Source organism: Xenopus laevis, chromosome 2L, assembly GCF_017654675.1.
Source record: "Xenopus laevis strain J_2021 chromosome 2L, Xenopus_laevis_v10.1, whole genome shotgun sequence".
In the NCBI taxonomy this organism is placed as follows: domain Eukaryota; kingdom Metazoa; phylum Chordata; class Amphibia; order Anura; family Pipidae; genus Xenopus; species Xenopus laevis.
In genome coordinates, this window is record NC_054373.1 from 73,613,019 (window position 1) to 73,628,331 (window position 15,313).

Genomic DNA, 15,313 nt, shown 5'->3' on the forward strand with positions numbered 1-15,313 from the left:
AGTCATCACTTTTTTTATTTCATTTTATTTCTAACAAAGTTTAAGGAAATATTGATAAGCAATGTTTATTTGTTTATTTGGCTAGGTTAATTAAACTGTCCTAACAATATTTGTCTTATGGACTTCTATGACCTTAAATGTTGCTTAATGGTATCAGTGTAGTGTCAGCTCTGAGAGTCTCTAGTTTATGCATTTACCATGTAGAAAATGTCATTCCAGGTCTATACATTTAAAGATCCACTTGTTTGGTGAGGACTAGTGAGGTGCGAATTTATTCTCCAGGAGCGAATTCGGGCGAATTTGCGCATTTTGCCACCAGTGAATTCACGAATTTCCATGAAAATTCGCTGGTGAATTGTTGCCGGTGGCAAAATCATTGTTTCATGAATTTTTCACCAGTTTCGTGAATTTCGTGGGAAATTCGCAAAATTCATGGCAAAGTAAAACGGGACAAATTCGCCCATCACTATTGAGGACTATTTTAGGCCAGATATCAGTAGGTAGGCCCATTGGAGTTCCCCCTATATACAGGCAGAGATATGCTGCCAACTCAGACTGAAGGAGATGAATCGGCAGCCTTGTATGGCTATCTTAAGCCAGTCCAGATGGCTAATTTTATTACTGAATGAAGTATATTTGTGAAAGGGTAGAATGATTGTATTATTTTGTCAGAAACATTGTCTTTTTTTTCTCAATCCCTCTCACTTACTATGGAGAATTGATAGAAACGGTGTTTGCTGTTCTTATCCTTTCCTCACACATAAAGCAGCGCAGCATGAAAATACTGTCAGACCAATTAAGTCTGAGAACAAGTTCCAGCTTTAATAATACATTAAGATTTAACACTTGGTGCTTGCTGTCAAAATTTGTGCTTTAGACATTTTACACTTTGTATACATGATTCCTTACTGCCAGTGTTATTTAACCCCTTCACTCACAGCAACCTAGTAAGTAGTCTACAAATGGCATTTACATTAATGTGAAGTTTAAGAGGTAGCTGTTTCAGGGATAAATTTGCTTTGTCTTCCATGTCTCTTTGATTTGAAATAACTGCAAAAAGCAGTACATTATTTATTTGCCCCACTGATTGTAAAAAGTAGTACCTTTGATTTTATTTTGGGCTGATACATGTGAGAGGAAATAAAGCATGGAATTCACTGGACATCTGGCAGCAGGGGTAATTGTGCAGTGTTTTATAGAGGGAAGGGTTGTCATATACAGTAAAGTAGCATGCTGGCAAGAACTAGGAGAAGGGCAATGGACAATGAAGCTCAGAACTCACCCCTTTTTTAATCAATCATTTTCTCTTGAACCATACCTTTCCTATATAGATAATGGTCTATGCCATAACATGAGATGATTTTAGGCAATTTCTGTTTTCTGGTGAGGTAGTTCCAGGATTCTTAAAAACGTAAGAAGACTTAAGAAAGAGAGCAATTTGGTATATGCATCCGTATGTTCTGTAAATCACCCAGATATGTGTGCTTCTTCTATTATTCTTTGTTCCAGGGCTTTTTCAGCGTAGAATTCACGTAATGCCAACAATGCTTCTTCCTCTTCTACTCCACATTTTCACTGTGAAGTCACTGCAATAGCAGATGGCAGGACAAGTAACTAAACCTTTAGTTAAAGCCAATGCAGTGCAGTTTTTTTTAACATATCTCACCTGTTTTTCCTTTTATACAGGGGTGAGTGTCTCATCATTGAAACACAAATGAGGAAATGTTAGCAATAGATAACAGTTAAAGATGAAAAATAAATGGAAAGTTATGGAAGGCTAGTAGCACGGCCCTTGATTGCCAGAACACGTCGAGGGAGACATGGAGTAAGACCAGGAATATATACCCATAGCTTGACCCGGCAGTCACTAAGAGAAAGATGAAGTAAGGAAAAGACAGAGAAATAGCAAGGCTGAAAAGTAATTTGGTAAAAAATGTAATAAACTTGAAGATTGCCAACAGTATCAATTGAATATAAAAGATAAAACAGGAGATATAGATGTGTGTAAAAATCAATAGCACAAGCAGTAAGATTAAAAAAGGGAAAGGATCTGAGAGAAAGAAAAGAGGTTTGGTTAAACATAGATGAAAGTCATAAAATTATTTTGAAGGTTTGTAAAGAATTATATACATCAGTCATGAGGTCTGTCATTAACTTACCTAGATGCAGTAAGGATGTGACGGCTATTAGCACACATGGCATTAATGGGGCTTTCATGGCCTTTAATCTCCCCAATAGGTGTAAAGTTCTCCATGTTCCAAACTTTCAGAATGCCACCACGACATCCACTAAGCAACATTGAACGTCCTGGTACAAATCCTAGAGCACAAATCCAGTCTCTGTGTGCATTTGGCACTTGCTGTATAAATATCAAACATACACTGATTAACAGGTTATCCGTTTTCTATTATTTTATTCCCTAATATTTTAAAGAGATACAGGGGAATGTAATAAAAGTCGCAAAGAGCAAAACAATTCGCACCAATAAGACTAAAAATCCACATCTCGCAATGTAATATTGTTCCTTAAACTGTTATTGCATTGCGAATTTTAATTGCGCACTCATAAGAAGTGCTTGAAGGTGTCGTAATCTTTTGGAGCAAACATAACGACTTTTTCAGTAAGAAGTTTTATTACATTGACTGCGCATTGGCGCAAACTATAAAATTCGCAAACGGTCTTTTACTGTCGGAAGTGGTCGCTAAACAGTTTCCGGGCTTGCAAAGCTATATTAAATTTGCACAAAGCAAAATTTGGTTGCGCCAAGGCATAACTTTTCGCATTGCGAACAGTTTTTCCGTTAGTGATTTTTATTACATTCCCCCGATAATGTTTTAACAAAATACTGACATTTGGATCAACTATGCAGAGTGATATGCATGATTCAAAGAGCTGGAATAAAAAGCTCAGGTTAAATGACAGGAAGAAGTTGGCTCTTTGCTGCCCATGCAGAGTGCCTCTACCGTTAACTACAAACTCAAGTATATGTTTGATCATTAAAAGAAATTAGCACAGCATGCAGTTACTTACCTGAATGAGCTCATGTTGCTGTAGATCCCACTTTTTAATCCCGTTATCTCGAGAGCCACTGCACAGGATTCCATTTTGTACAGCCAAGCACTCAATACCATCATAATGAGGAGGTTCCAGGTTATAAGTGGGGGGGACAGCTCCTCCCCATCCAGAAGAGAGTTCAAATATCTGTGACAGAAATGATTAAATATTGAATATTGTAGTATTTGACAATTAATTTTTATTGCATATATCTTAAATATATATATAAAATCAGATATGACATTTTAATTCTTCACTATTACTGGCCTACTAGTGACTAATGAAAGAATAAAGATGCCCGCTGTATAAAAATTAGAAAAATACATTGATAACCATTACCTTAACATAGTGATCTTTTGATCCTGTAATAACAAGATCTCGTCCATTTTGTGTGTTACTCACTGTAAGACACATGACTGGAGCCATGTGTCCTGTCAGCTTTCCAATAGGTTGAAACCTGTCACAGATAAGTGTAAAGAAGGAAATTAAATATTGGATTACACAGGCACATATGTTTACAATGTAAATATATATATATATATAAACACATACAGTATATTATATTTACAACATGTAAATTATTTACTACCCTTATCACTGGTGAACGTGTGCATTACTCAGGATACCATTAGATTCTCATTTCAACCTCCAGCTGTTGATGGGTCTTTATTTCTATTGATAGTGTGTATGGGATGTATAACAAGTACAGGTATGGGATCCATTATCTGGCAACCCGTTATCTAGGAACCCCCAAATTACAGCAAGGCCATCTCCCATAGACTCCATTTTAATTAAATAATTCAGATTTTTCAAATTAATTTTTTTCCTTTTCCTTTTTTCCTTTTTCTCTGTAATAATAAAATAGTACCTTCTTCTTGATTGAAACTTAGATACAATTAATCCTTATTAGAGGCAAACAATCCTATTGGGTTTATGTAATGTTTAAATTAATTTTAAGCAGACAATGTATGGAGATCCAAATTATGGAAAGGTCCAGGTCCTGAACATTCTGGATAATAGGTTCCATACCTGTACAACAATTTTGCTAGATGTTAATGGAAGATAGGCATATTGTAAGATGGAGAAAAGCTATGCAACATGAAAAGACTTTCAAGTAAGAAAGTTGTGGATGCGATAACATCACGGCAGACATTACCTGGCCTGTGATCAGAAACAGGAGGGGATCAATTCCAAGTCAATACCAAAAATAAAATGGATTTAATGGAAAAGCTAAGTCCAAGACAACAGAATGGAGGGTCAACTTTGAGATCATGACAAAAAAGTGCTAGGGAATGATCATACAATTGATTATTTTTGAAGACAAAACCAAGTGCACAGACTGAGATAAACAACCAAAATTTAAATATAAAAAGTTTTACTGTATGTCTAGACTGATCTTATGTATTATATGTTGTATTATATGATTGCTATGCAAACATACTTGATTTCATATAGATAAAATACAAAACACAAACACACCTGGTTAGGTCCCAAGCTCTCACTGCATTGCCAGCTGCTGTATACAGGATTGTGCCATCAGGATTCAAAGTTATCTGATTAATTTGCAGCTCTGCCTGAGTGCTGCTTCCCGAACGGAAACCTAGCCCAGAGCAGATATCCCCTGACATTACCTGGCCTGATGACCTAAGAGAGCAATATATGAGTTATTAGAAAGCAAGAATGAATGCAGTGATGAAAGATATTCTGTCTGTACAGGCAGGGCAGAAAGAAGAATTGTTTGACTGGACTTCTTAGGAGCTGCCCTTCACTAGTAATTGTTATTACCAGTCACATCTGGTACAGGTAACAACTATACTGGCATAACTGTATATTATTTCTCTGTACAGTGTATAAAAAAACCTTATGGCAACTTTATAGCCACATCAAACTGTCCATGACATTAATAATGTAACATAACAGTGCTGCACTTACACTAAGGAGTTTATTTACTAAAATTCTCAAATTGATCTAATTTTTTCATTAAAACAAAGTAGACCTAACTCCCATCCACACATTGAATTATCAATAATGCTTCTTGAAAAAGTCTGGGCAAAAAAAACTTTGCAACAAAACCGAGATTCAATTTGAATAGTGCAATTGGCGCTCTGAAAACTCGGCTTTATTGAATTGTCGTCATGAAAACTTGACTTTATCAGACAAAACCCTGATAATGATTTGTGATCTGCACTGGATTTGATAATCCAGTGCAGATCACAATGTCAATAAACAACTTCGGGTACATTTGCCATTGATTTTTAGATGACCTTGACAGGCCTGAGATGGAGTATTTTCAGATTTGGATTTGTAGAATTTTTTTTTTCTCTAAAACTTGACCAGATAAATTAGAGGTTTAATAAATGGGCCCCATAATTTAGCTTTTTTAAGTGTTGGGTGCAAAGCTGTATCCTATCTGACCAGCGAAAGTGTTCATAGAAAGAATGCTCAGCAGTTCTCCAAAATGGGGAATTCTGATTTTAATTGTGCCAATTAAGGTAGTGCTACCTGGGGAATAAGAGCTCTGGGGAAGGGACAATCATTTGAAGTGTGTGGTTATTAACCCCTTCTGGCCAATTGGGACTGTGATATTTACCAAGGACTGTGTAAAGCAACAGTTAAGCACCTAATAGTGGTTTAGGTAGTGTCCCACGTGTCCCCAGTGTAGGAGTGAAGAGTGTATTAGATTGCCCTAGTGTTAAACTGTTTATATAAAGTTTATATTTGTTCATTTGCCAACTGTTTGTTTTATTATTCCTAGTGGAACCCCCCTGAGGTGTGTTCCTCAGTATTCCCTAGGTGAAGGCACTGCGCTGAATTTCCCAGTTCCCAGTAATTTTCATATGCAAAAGGGACTCAGGGCCCCTGGATTGCAAAGGGTAAGTTGCTATTTAAAGAGACGGTAACCAAATGTACTGTGCTATAAATACAGTAAAAACTGTGTAATGATATACATGCACAATTACTCATTCATCTACAATGTTTGTTAAACTGTTACCAATGGAAAAAAAATAAAGTATAGTGGACATTTAGCACTAGTATGAACAGCTTTTTTTAATAAATAAGCACTCACAACAATGTCCTCACGCAGCGTGCATTGTCCCGGATATCCCATACTCGCACAAAAGAAGCAGATGCTGTAAGAACCAGTCCAGAGTTTGGGCAATGTTTCAGGGACACAACGTTATGGGGATGGTTGCGAAGGGATGCAATTTCCTGCCCTGTTACCAGATTCCACAGCTTGCATGTGCGGTCTAAGAAAGTGAAAGAATAACATGAACCATGTTACTAAGATATATTAATATATACTATATGAATCCAGTATTAATCACAGTATGCACTGCTTGCAGTCATAAATTGGTTGAAAATAAGCCCAAAACTAACACTATGCCACAATTTAAAACCACTACTGACCCAGTTTACAGTATGGGCAATTCTGCTCCACATGCCACCATGAGGGGGCTTCCTGATGCCATAACCCTCATGTCCTCATCTTACATTGTTTGTGCTCCAACAGGAGCAAAGGGGGGATGTATCGCTAGTGCAGACTACACTGGAAGAGATGAATTTCTAGTTTAAAGAAACAGAATTTTGGCTCTTAAAGTTACAAGCTGTTACAAGTTACAAGTTTTTTGCCACCTCTAGTTACTTGCTGGGCACTGTCATCTCCAGCAAGTTGCTGACCTTGGCACAAGTGCCCCAGATCCCAATTCCCCTGTTTTTTTACAGATGCAAAAATTAGGGCCTGGGGTAAATAATTATTAATACACAAATACTGCATATACTGTTTTATTGAAGTCCTCTACATAACATTTCCTGCAACCCAAACCCACTCATCAAATTGCTTTATCTCCCTTTTCATGTCTATTTCTACTAAAAGCACACATCTTTTTGTGCATCTTTCTTTTTTCTGTCAGAAAAAAAACCAGCCTGTCAGGCTCTGCTGTGTGATCCTGGGGAATATGGGTTGTTGCCTACTCGCCTTAACCACCTGCCATGAGCAAGTTCTCATTTCCTTGTCATCTGGGCTTGGCTATTCACCCCAGCATCCTTATTGGTGGGTTGGGTTCAGCCAATCAGTGCTGACCTTGCCATATATATATCCCAGCCCTCCTCACAGTCATTGCTTGAGCATTAGTTACTGTTGGAGCACTGTGGCTTGACTCTAGCTCCTGTGCTCTCGCTCTCCTGTTCCTTGTATCCAGTCCTGCCTGCTCTGCTATCCAGTCCTGATCCAGTCCTGTCTGCTCTGCTCTCCAATCCTTCCTTGCGTCTTCACCCACTTCATCCCACTCCAGTCCTTGATTCCCACTCCAGCCTGTCCTTGTGCATTAGCCCACTCCATTACAATCCTGTTCCTGTTCTTCAACCTTTCTGTTCTCAGTTCCTGGGGTTAACAGTTCCTGCCTTAAAGGGTTTGTACACCTTTAAATTAACATTCAGTATTATGTAGAGAGCGATATTCTGAGACCATTTGCAATTGGTTCTCATTTTTTATTATTTTTGGTTTTTGAGTTTATTTAGCTTTTTGTTCAGCAGCTTTCCAGTTTGCAATTGCAGCAATCTGGTTGCTAGGGTCCAAATTACCCTTGCAACCATGCAAGAAGCTGCATGATAGAGTTAAATTGAAACTCTACACTGATTTGAAAAAGAGACTGGAATTGAATAGGAGAGGGACTGAATAGAAAGATGAATAATAAAAAGTAGCAATAACAATAAATGCGTAGCCTTACAGAGCATTTTTTTTAGATGGGGTCAGTGATCCCCATTTGAAATCTGGAAAGTATCAGAAGAAAAAGGCAAATAACTCAAAAAGTATAACACATAAATATTGAAGACCAACTGCAAAGTGGCTATGAATTGGACATTCTATAACATACTAAAAGTTACCTCAAAGGTGAACCACCTCTTTAAAGGCTCCCTCCTTTTCCAATAGAAATCCCTTACAGATCCTGACACAGCCCTTACCTTTAGATCCAGTAAAGAGGAGCTCATCTGTAGCATCAACACAAAGTACTGGCTTTGTATGTCCGTCAGCAACTGCGACACACTGCAAAGGAGCTGTCCTCATGCTCTTTAGTCCCCCAACTGGAATTATTTTCCCCCTGTTTAACAGGTTAAAAAAGACATACCCATCATGCACCTAACTGCTACAAGTAGTTGACAATCAGTAGAAACGGCCGCTCCGGACCCACCCTGAACTTTGTATCCAGGCTTACACAGTTCCTGCCAGTGCTATGCTTCAAATACACTGAGTGTCAGCCTCTAGCATCCCAGTGTATATTCACTTCCCTCAGTCAGAAGCGGAACTCCAGTTAAAAAAAAGCATATTTTTTGTGTTTTTTTTTTAACACTGGCATATATGATTCCTTAAGATTTCTCTATCTTTCCTAACACATCATGCGATTACTCTAATACTTCTATTTGTAAAACCTGTGTACTGTATGTGGAGCACTATGTAATATAGAGATAGTATTCATCATAATACATAATATATTGGACACAATATCACTTTTGTATGGATTAAAAAAGATTTCAGCCTTTCTTGGAGCTTAAAAAACTAAGTTAGTTTTTGAATGCTGTTTTGTTTGGAAGTGAAAATGTCTAGCAGCCAAGTTATTTATTTAGAACTGAGGGCTGCATACTACACGTATTGCTGCGTTACATATGGTTTTCATATAGTCTTTGTTCTAGTATCAAGTGTGAATATACAAACTGTTATGTTTTGGGTAGCCAAGGATGAGTAGAGTATAACAGTGCTTTATTACCAGAGACTCATGCAGCCATTACACAACAGTAACTTTCACTTTTAAGCTGTCAGGAAGTATGCACAGTATAAGTCTGGGCACAGTGACATCTACAGGCCATTTGTATAAACACCACATATTCCCCCTATAGTAGGAAAGCATTTGGGCAAATGTAATAAACAACAACAATGCATCTTAAAGCAATAATATACATTATTCACATCACATAGTCCTGGGTCCATGCAGGTAGTTTTCTGATTCTCTCAGTACGCCTTATAGGTTCACTTTCTTCAGGCCTATTGCAGTTGATTATCAGGAGTAGGATAATGTCTTTCATCAAATGGAACTTCTCCATCTGCTAACAGGAGCAAGACGACTTGCATTCCATATGTGTCCATCAGACAGTTCATATGTGTATGGTCCTCACTGGCGTCTCACTTCAAGTGGTGTAGTAAATTTAGATTGTCCTTGTTTCAGTATTCCTGGTTTCTTAATTCTGACTAAAGATCCAGGCTGAAAATGTACTTCTCTGGCACCATGTTTTCTGTTAGTATAAGCCTTGCATTTGGCTTGTTGACGTTTCACAATGTCAGCAGTAGATGATTTTGTAGGCACAGTATTTTGTGGAAGTTTGATGTCTGCAGCATGTAACATAGTGCGCATCTGTCTGCCATGAAATAATTCAGCTGGAGATGATTGGGCTGTTGCTCTGTAGTAATGTATGAACTTTGTTGTAAATATTTTCCAAGATTTCCCAGTGAGATTTGCTGTCTGTAGTGCTTCTTTTAGGCTATTGTTGAATCAACTCGATTTCTCCATTTGCTTGTGGGTAATACACTGAAGATTTCCTATGCACAATATTCCTCTCTCTCAGAAAGGATTTAAACTCATATGAGACAAACTGTGGTCCATTGTCTGATATTAACTCCTTTGGATTACCTTCTCTGATGAAGACTGTAGACAGAAATGTTATTACTGTAGCAATTTCAGGCCATTTTCTGTAATAGTCTATGAAGATTATAGCAAATCTACAATCTATAGAGCATCTGTAAAAGGACCAACAATATAAATAGCAAGTTTTTCCCATGCTGAATCAGGAAATGGTACATCTGATCTCAACTTAACTTTGTGTACAAAGTTCTTTGCACAACCCAGTGAAGTGTTGCTTTGTGGTGAAATTTTAGACACTGGCTGTTTGGCAGGCACTGGTGATGTAGTAATGAGACCATCAACTAATTGTAGGTTTAATGCAGCAAAGCGATTGCTTCCAAGTATAGCAGTACCCTTATTCACAATATAAAAGTCACATTTTGTAGTATTTGATTCAAATTGTACAGTCACTGGCAAGCAACCAAACACAGGGATTGGATTCTTTAAGTAACTGACCAGTTTCAGGGCAGGTGCAACAACTGGATCTTTTGCAAAGTATTTCAAGAAAATATCCTTTGGTAGTATAGAAACAGCTGAACCTGTATAAAGCATCAGGTTTATGGAGTGTCCCTTGTCAGCAGAAGCAGTACTGACACTGCATATAAACTTGTCTGGAATAAATTTGTCAGCTTTATCTACACTTAATACTGTGACATTTGTAGTAGTGACTTCATGAACATCTTTAGCAGAACTACGGCAGATCTTAGCAACGTGTCCTACCATTTTGCATTTGCGGCACTGTAAAGATTTTGCAGGACAGCTCTCTCAAAGCTGCTACAAATTGTTCTGTGGATTCGCCATTATGTTGTCCACGTTTACGGAATTTATATCTTTCAGCAACCACATTTACTCTTGGCACGAAAAGTTCTTTATAGCAGTAAGAGCAGTTTCATAAGTATCATCAGGTAATGGTAATGTATAGAATGTCAATGTCCCTCTGCTCCCAGGCAGTGAATAAGTAAAGCACGCTTTCTAGCAGCAGAAATCTCCTCTTGGTCAGCAGCAATAATGTAATTTTCAAACATATGGATCCAAGCAGTAAAAGGTATAGTAGGCTCACCAGGGTTTGGAAGAAAAGGTGCAGGCTGCTGCAGAGGTAGAAGAGCCATCCTGTCGCCAATCTGTTATGTTTTGGGTAGCCGAGGATGAGTAGAGTACAACAGTGCTTTATTAGCAGAGACTCATGCAGCCATTACACAACAGTAACTTTCACTTTTAAGCTGTCAGGAAGTATCCACAGTATAAGTCTGGGCACAGTGACATCTACAGGCCATTTGTATAAACATCACACAAACATGAATCTGGTTTGTTGTTATCTAGTTTACAGGAAGGAGATAAGCATGCACAAGCACAGGAAGGGGAGTAAGCACAGATAATACAATACCTGGAGACATCTGAGAAAGAGCTGTCATTCTCATCAGACCTAAAGACAGAGTGCAGAGTTAGCTAGGAAATGTCAGAAAATGTTATAGAAAGAGATTCAAAGCGACTTTTGCTCAGTCTAACAGAAAGTTCTTACTTATCCAGTGCTGTGCCTGAACTCTGGCTGCTTGTTAGCCGTGAAAAGACATTTTTGTCATTACGAGGGCGCATTGGGGGAGATGATGGAGGTGTTAGGTTTGGGTCTAAAGCCCTGAAATGAAAAAATATTGACAGTGTCAGTAATCAAATATAGTAATGTCTTGAAAATAGACATAAAATATGATTATTAAATAATATAGACAATATTTTGTCTTGTCTTTTTAAATCATCCTTTTTTTCCCTATTTTTTACCTTGGCTGTCCTCTGTCGTATGATTTTCTCCGTGCCACTGGGGATGTGTTTAAACCTCTGGATTGTCTTGGACTAAATGTAGACAACAGAGAAGTTAGAAGCTGCATGATAGGGTTAAATTAAAACTCTACATACTGTATTAATGACTACATTTAATTACATTACATACTACACAAAAATTGCTTAATCAATAAATTATTTTGAATTATAAATCTTAGTACAGTACCGCAAAAGCATGTACATATTTACAATCAACGACTCATCTCAAACCTGTTAAGGTCATATAGGAGTCAATGACAGATGTCCCTGAAGTTGTTTCCTGACATTGTGATCTGTGCTGGATAATCCCAAATATTTGGGGTTTGATACTTGTTAGTATCCTGGGTGCGATTTCTGTCTTGTTTGATCCTTGCCTGACTGACTATTCTGAACTCTGCCAATCCTGACCCTTGCCTGCCTGACTATTCTGAACTCTGCCAATCCTGACCCTTGCCTGCATGACTATTCTGAACTCTACTGATATTGACCCTTGCCTGCCAGACTACTCTTGTACTGACCTCGGCCTGATTGACCTTGCTTGAACTCCGCCTGTATTGACCACTGCCTGTCTGTCCCTGCTTGAAATCCGCCTGTACTGACCTTGGCCTGCTTGACTATGCTTTTCGCCTACTCTTTGAACTGTTGCCTCCTGTCCAAAACTTTGGAAACGTGCCCTAGGATAAATTGGCACAAACTGAAGAGGAAGCACTATGCAGTGTGCTTCCCCGCTGGCCCACTAGACTACCAGGGTATGTTACAGACATAAATGCAAAGGCTTCATATATTTTAGCAAAATTATATTAATTAACCTCACTTTTACACATTCTTTAATACAGAGCATGCCTCAGGAAGAGTGGACACCAGTGGACAAAACACCCTCTATGCAAGGGTCCTAAACTGCACTTCTACAACATGTAGAGGCAAATACAATAGATCACACCCAGAAATGGTAAAGTTAGCAATCCAATTTTGAAGGCAGAAAAAGCTTTGCCTATCCTTGAACAGCAACTGATAAACTGTTTTTGCATTTTTTTTAATCAAAGTGGAATATACTGGGGTAATTGCAGACAAAAAAATATGGGTTGACCTATTCTTTGCCTTGTGGCACTTTTACATTACACACTTGGCATATTGTCATTATATAGTACTGACAATGAGCTCACAGAATGTACAAGAACACTTACAATGTATTACCACGTATAGGAAGAGTAAGGCTGTGTGATGCTCTGCCCCGCAAAGCACCTGGAGAGTATCCCCCAACATCTTCTAGGATGTCAGTTAATGATGCTAAAGATTTGGTGATGTTTCTTGTGGAAGCTTCAAGCAGCGGACTCAGAGACTCAGCAGACACTGCCTTTACTTGCCATGAAAGTCGTGGTTCCCCCTACAGTTCATAAAAAATAAAACAACAGAAATACAGGCAGATAATTTTAAACAAACAGAGTCTCAAGTTGCATGCAGTAGATAGCTATTAATTCTTTAAATTTTATTCAAAAAATAAGTCTTCTCAATTAATCACCAACCACCAATACATGTATATATAGCATCAATTCATGGTTTATAACAATTCATATATAATAACGTAATCTGCATCAATTCACAATTTATAACAATTCATGTATAATAAATTAATCTGAGTACAAATTCATTATCAGTGTATTTTGTGACTAAATAATTTTATGATAAACCCAATTAAAAACGTTTGTGTTGGAATGAAATCTTTTATCCAAACCAATGATTTCCTCTCAAAAAGTCTTGGAGGAAGTTATAAAGGCCAACTTATCCCAAAGTTTAAGAAGATGAGGATTTCCCAAATTGCCAAAAAGAATCTGCATTGAAGGAAGAAGTTACATTGTCTCAAATTACAAAAACTTGGTTTATAAAGAGAAATTATTTTATCCTCATTGCAGCCTCATTAATCCCTGTGAGATTTTTGAGTAGCACCATTAACAGATTAAAGTTCCCTTGTTGCGCTCAGCTTGACTCATTGAGGCAGTAACCAACAATTATTTAATAAGCAGGCTAGTGTCCCCATTAACGGACCTCTTTAGCATAAATCCCAGTGTTAGAATGTGCAATGTTGATAATTAGCGGTTATTACCGCATTTGAGATACTCATCCACACCGCCCCTCTGGAGTCGTCAGCGTTTCACAAGGAGTTCGGGCCCACATATATTCAGGTCTGCAAGTTCTTTTGCGCTTAGTCCATTCTTGTTGCTGCAGTGAACCGGGTTGCCTGTTCACTTCCTCCACACCGTCACCTACATATGTCTTGCCATGAGTGGCTTCAGCTGTTGTCCCTCATAAAAGGAATACCAATTGGGCAGTTCCTTCAGATTCGAAGGAACTGCTCTGATGATGAGGTGTTTGAGATACAGGCAAAAGAACTTTTGAGTCATTTCTTAAATCAGGGCTATTATAATTTAATGATTGAGCAAGGGCATAGGGCAAATTAGTCCATTAGATCACAACTAATTTACAAACAAAATAAAAGGCAAAATGACATAACTTGTAGGTTCAGTACCAACTACAACTCTCAATGCGGATTCTTTTTGGCAATTTGGAAAATCCTCATCTTCTTAAACTTTGGAATAAGTCGGCCTTAATAACTTCCTCCAAGACTTTTTAATAGGAAATCATTGGTTTGGACAAAAGATTTCACTCCAACACAAACATTTTTAATCATGAAATTATTTATTCACAAAATACACTGATAATGAATTTGTACTCAGATTTATTTATTTTACATTAATTGTTATATTTATTATACATGAATTGTAATAAATTATGAATTTATGCAGATTAATTTATTATATATGAATTTGTTTAAACCATAAATTGATGCTATATATACATGGATTGGTGGTTGGTGATTAATTGAGAAGAATTATTTTTTTAATAAAATTTTATGAATTAATAGTTATCTACTGAGTGCAACTTGAGACACTGTTTGTTTAAAATTATCTACTCATATTAGTCTCTTGCACCGTCAGTTATTTCTGACGAAGTAGATTCTCTTTAGATTGCAATAGAGTGCACAGCCATCCCTCATTAAAAAAATAGTACTGGTTTATTTTTTAGGATAAAAGCATGCCCCTTGCTGTTTAGGACAAGCAAAGAGGAGTGAAGAGAAAAAAAAGTGATAAAAAAAAATGTTAAATGAATGAAAAAAAAGAAATGTAAAGGGTTCAAAACATAGCAAAAGTGAAAGGGCCAGTGGATTTAAAAGAAATGGTTATATTAAGAGTTATATTAAGAGTTATATTAAAATGATAATGTCATGCAAAAGAAGTTGTCAGGACCTTTGAGTTGGCTAGAAGTCATTAAAGATTCATTGGAAAGTCACATCCTGTCTGCTAGCCTCTCTCTCTCTCTCTCTCTCTCTCTCTCTCTCTTTCTATATATATATATATATATATATATATATATATATATATATATATATATATATAAAATCAGAATACAGATGAATGCCGGCACTCACGTTAACTTGCTCACTCTTGCCTGGGTGCAGTCTACGAGAAACTGTGCATGGCGGGAACCAAAGTGACGTGTACAATTGATGTGTAACTCATTCAGTAGAACCCAATTGGTGATCTCCATTAAAAACATCATTATACGTTGCAATATATTGTTAAAACATTAATATAACCAATTAATATATAACCATTGGTTATATTAATGTTTTAACAATATATTGCAATGTCTAATGATGTTTTTAATAGAGATCACCAATGGGTTTCTACTGAATGATTTACACGTCAATTGTACACGTC

The 15,313-nt window shown here is 37.3% G+C and overlaps 1 protein-coding gene across 5 annotated transcripts in view; it reads right to left on the reverse strand.

Annotated features, from left to right (window-relative positions):
- Positions 1-15,313, reverse strand: part of LOC108708156 (kinesin-like protein KIF21B) — a 93,210-nt gene continuing 77,897 nt past the window's right edge. For 3 of the 5 annotated variants that reach the window (XM_041582040.1, XM_018246556.2, XM_018246555.2), the window contains exons 25-35: positions 12,722-12,921; positions 11,499-11,570; positions 11,245-11,358; positions 11,110-11,148; positions 8,017-8,153; positions 6,122-6,302; positions 4,534-4,698; positions 3,394-3,511; positions 3,031-3,201; positions 2,160-2,359; positions 1-1,867 (exon numbers count right to left, since the gene is read on the reverse strand). In XM_041582040.1, the coding sequence (XP_041437974.1) occupies positions 1,768-1,867; positions 2,160-2,359; positions 3,031-3,201; positions 3,394-3,511; positions 4,534-4,698; positions 6,122-6,302; positions 8,017-8,153; positions 11,110-11,148; positions 11,245-11,358; positions 11,499-11,570; positions 12,722-12,921 (1,497 nt within the window). In that variant the 3' untranslated portion in view covers positions 1-1,767. The remainder of the gene's footprint in view (positions 1,868-2,159; positions 2,360-3,030; positions 3,202-3,393; positions 3,512-4,533; positions 4,699-6,121; positions 6,303-8,016; positions 8,154-11,109; positions 11,149-11,244; positions 11,359-11,498; positions 11,571-12,721; positions 12,922-15,313) is intronic. The other 2 variants (XR_005965395.1, XM_018246558.2) reach the window with 2 other exon arrangements.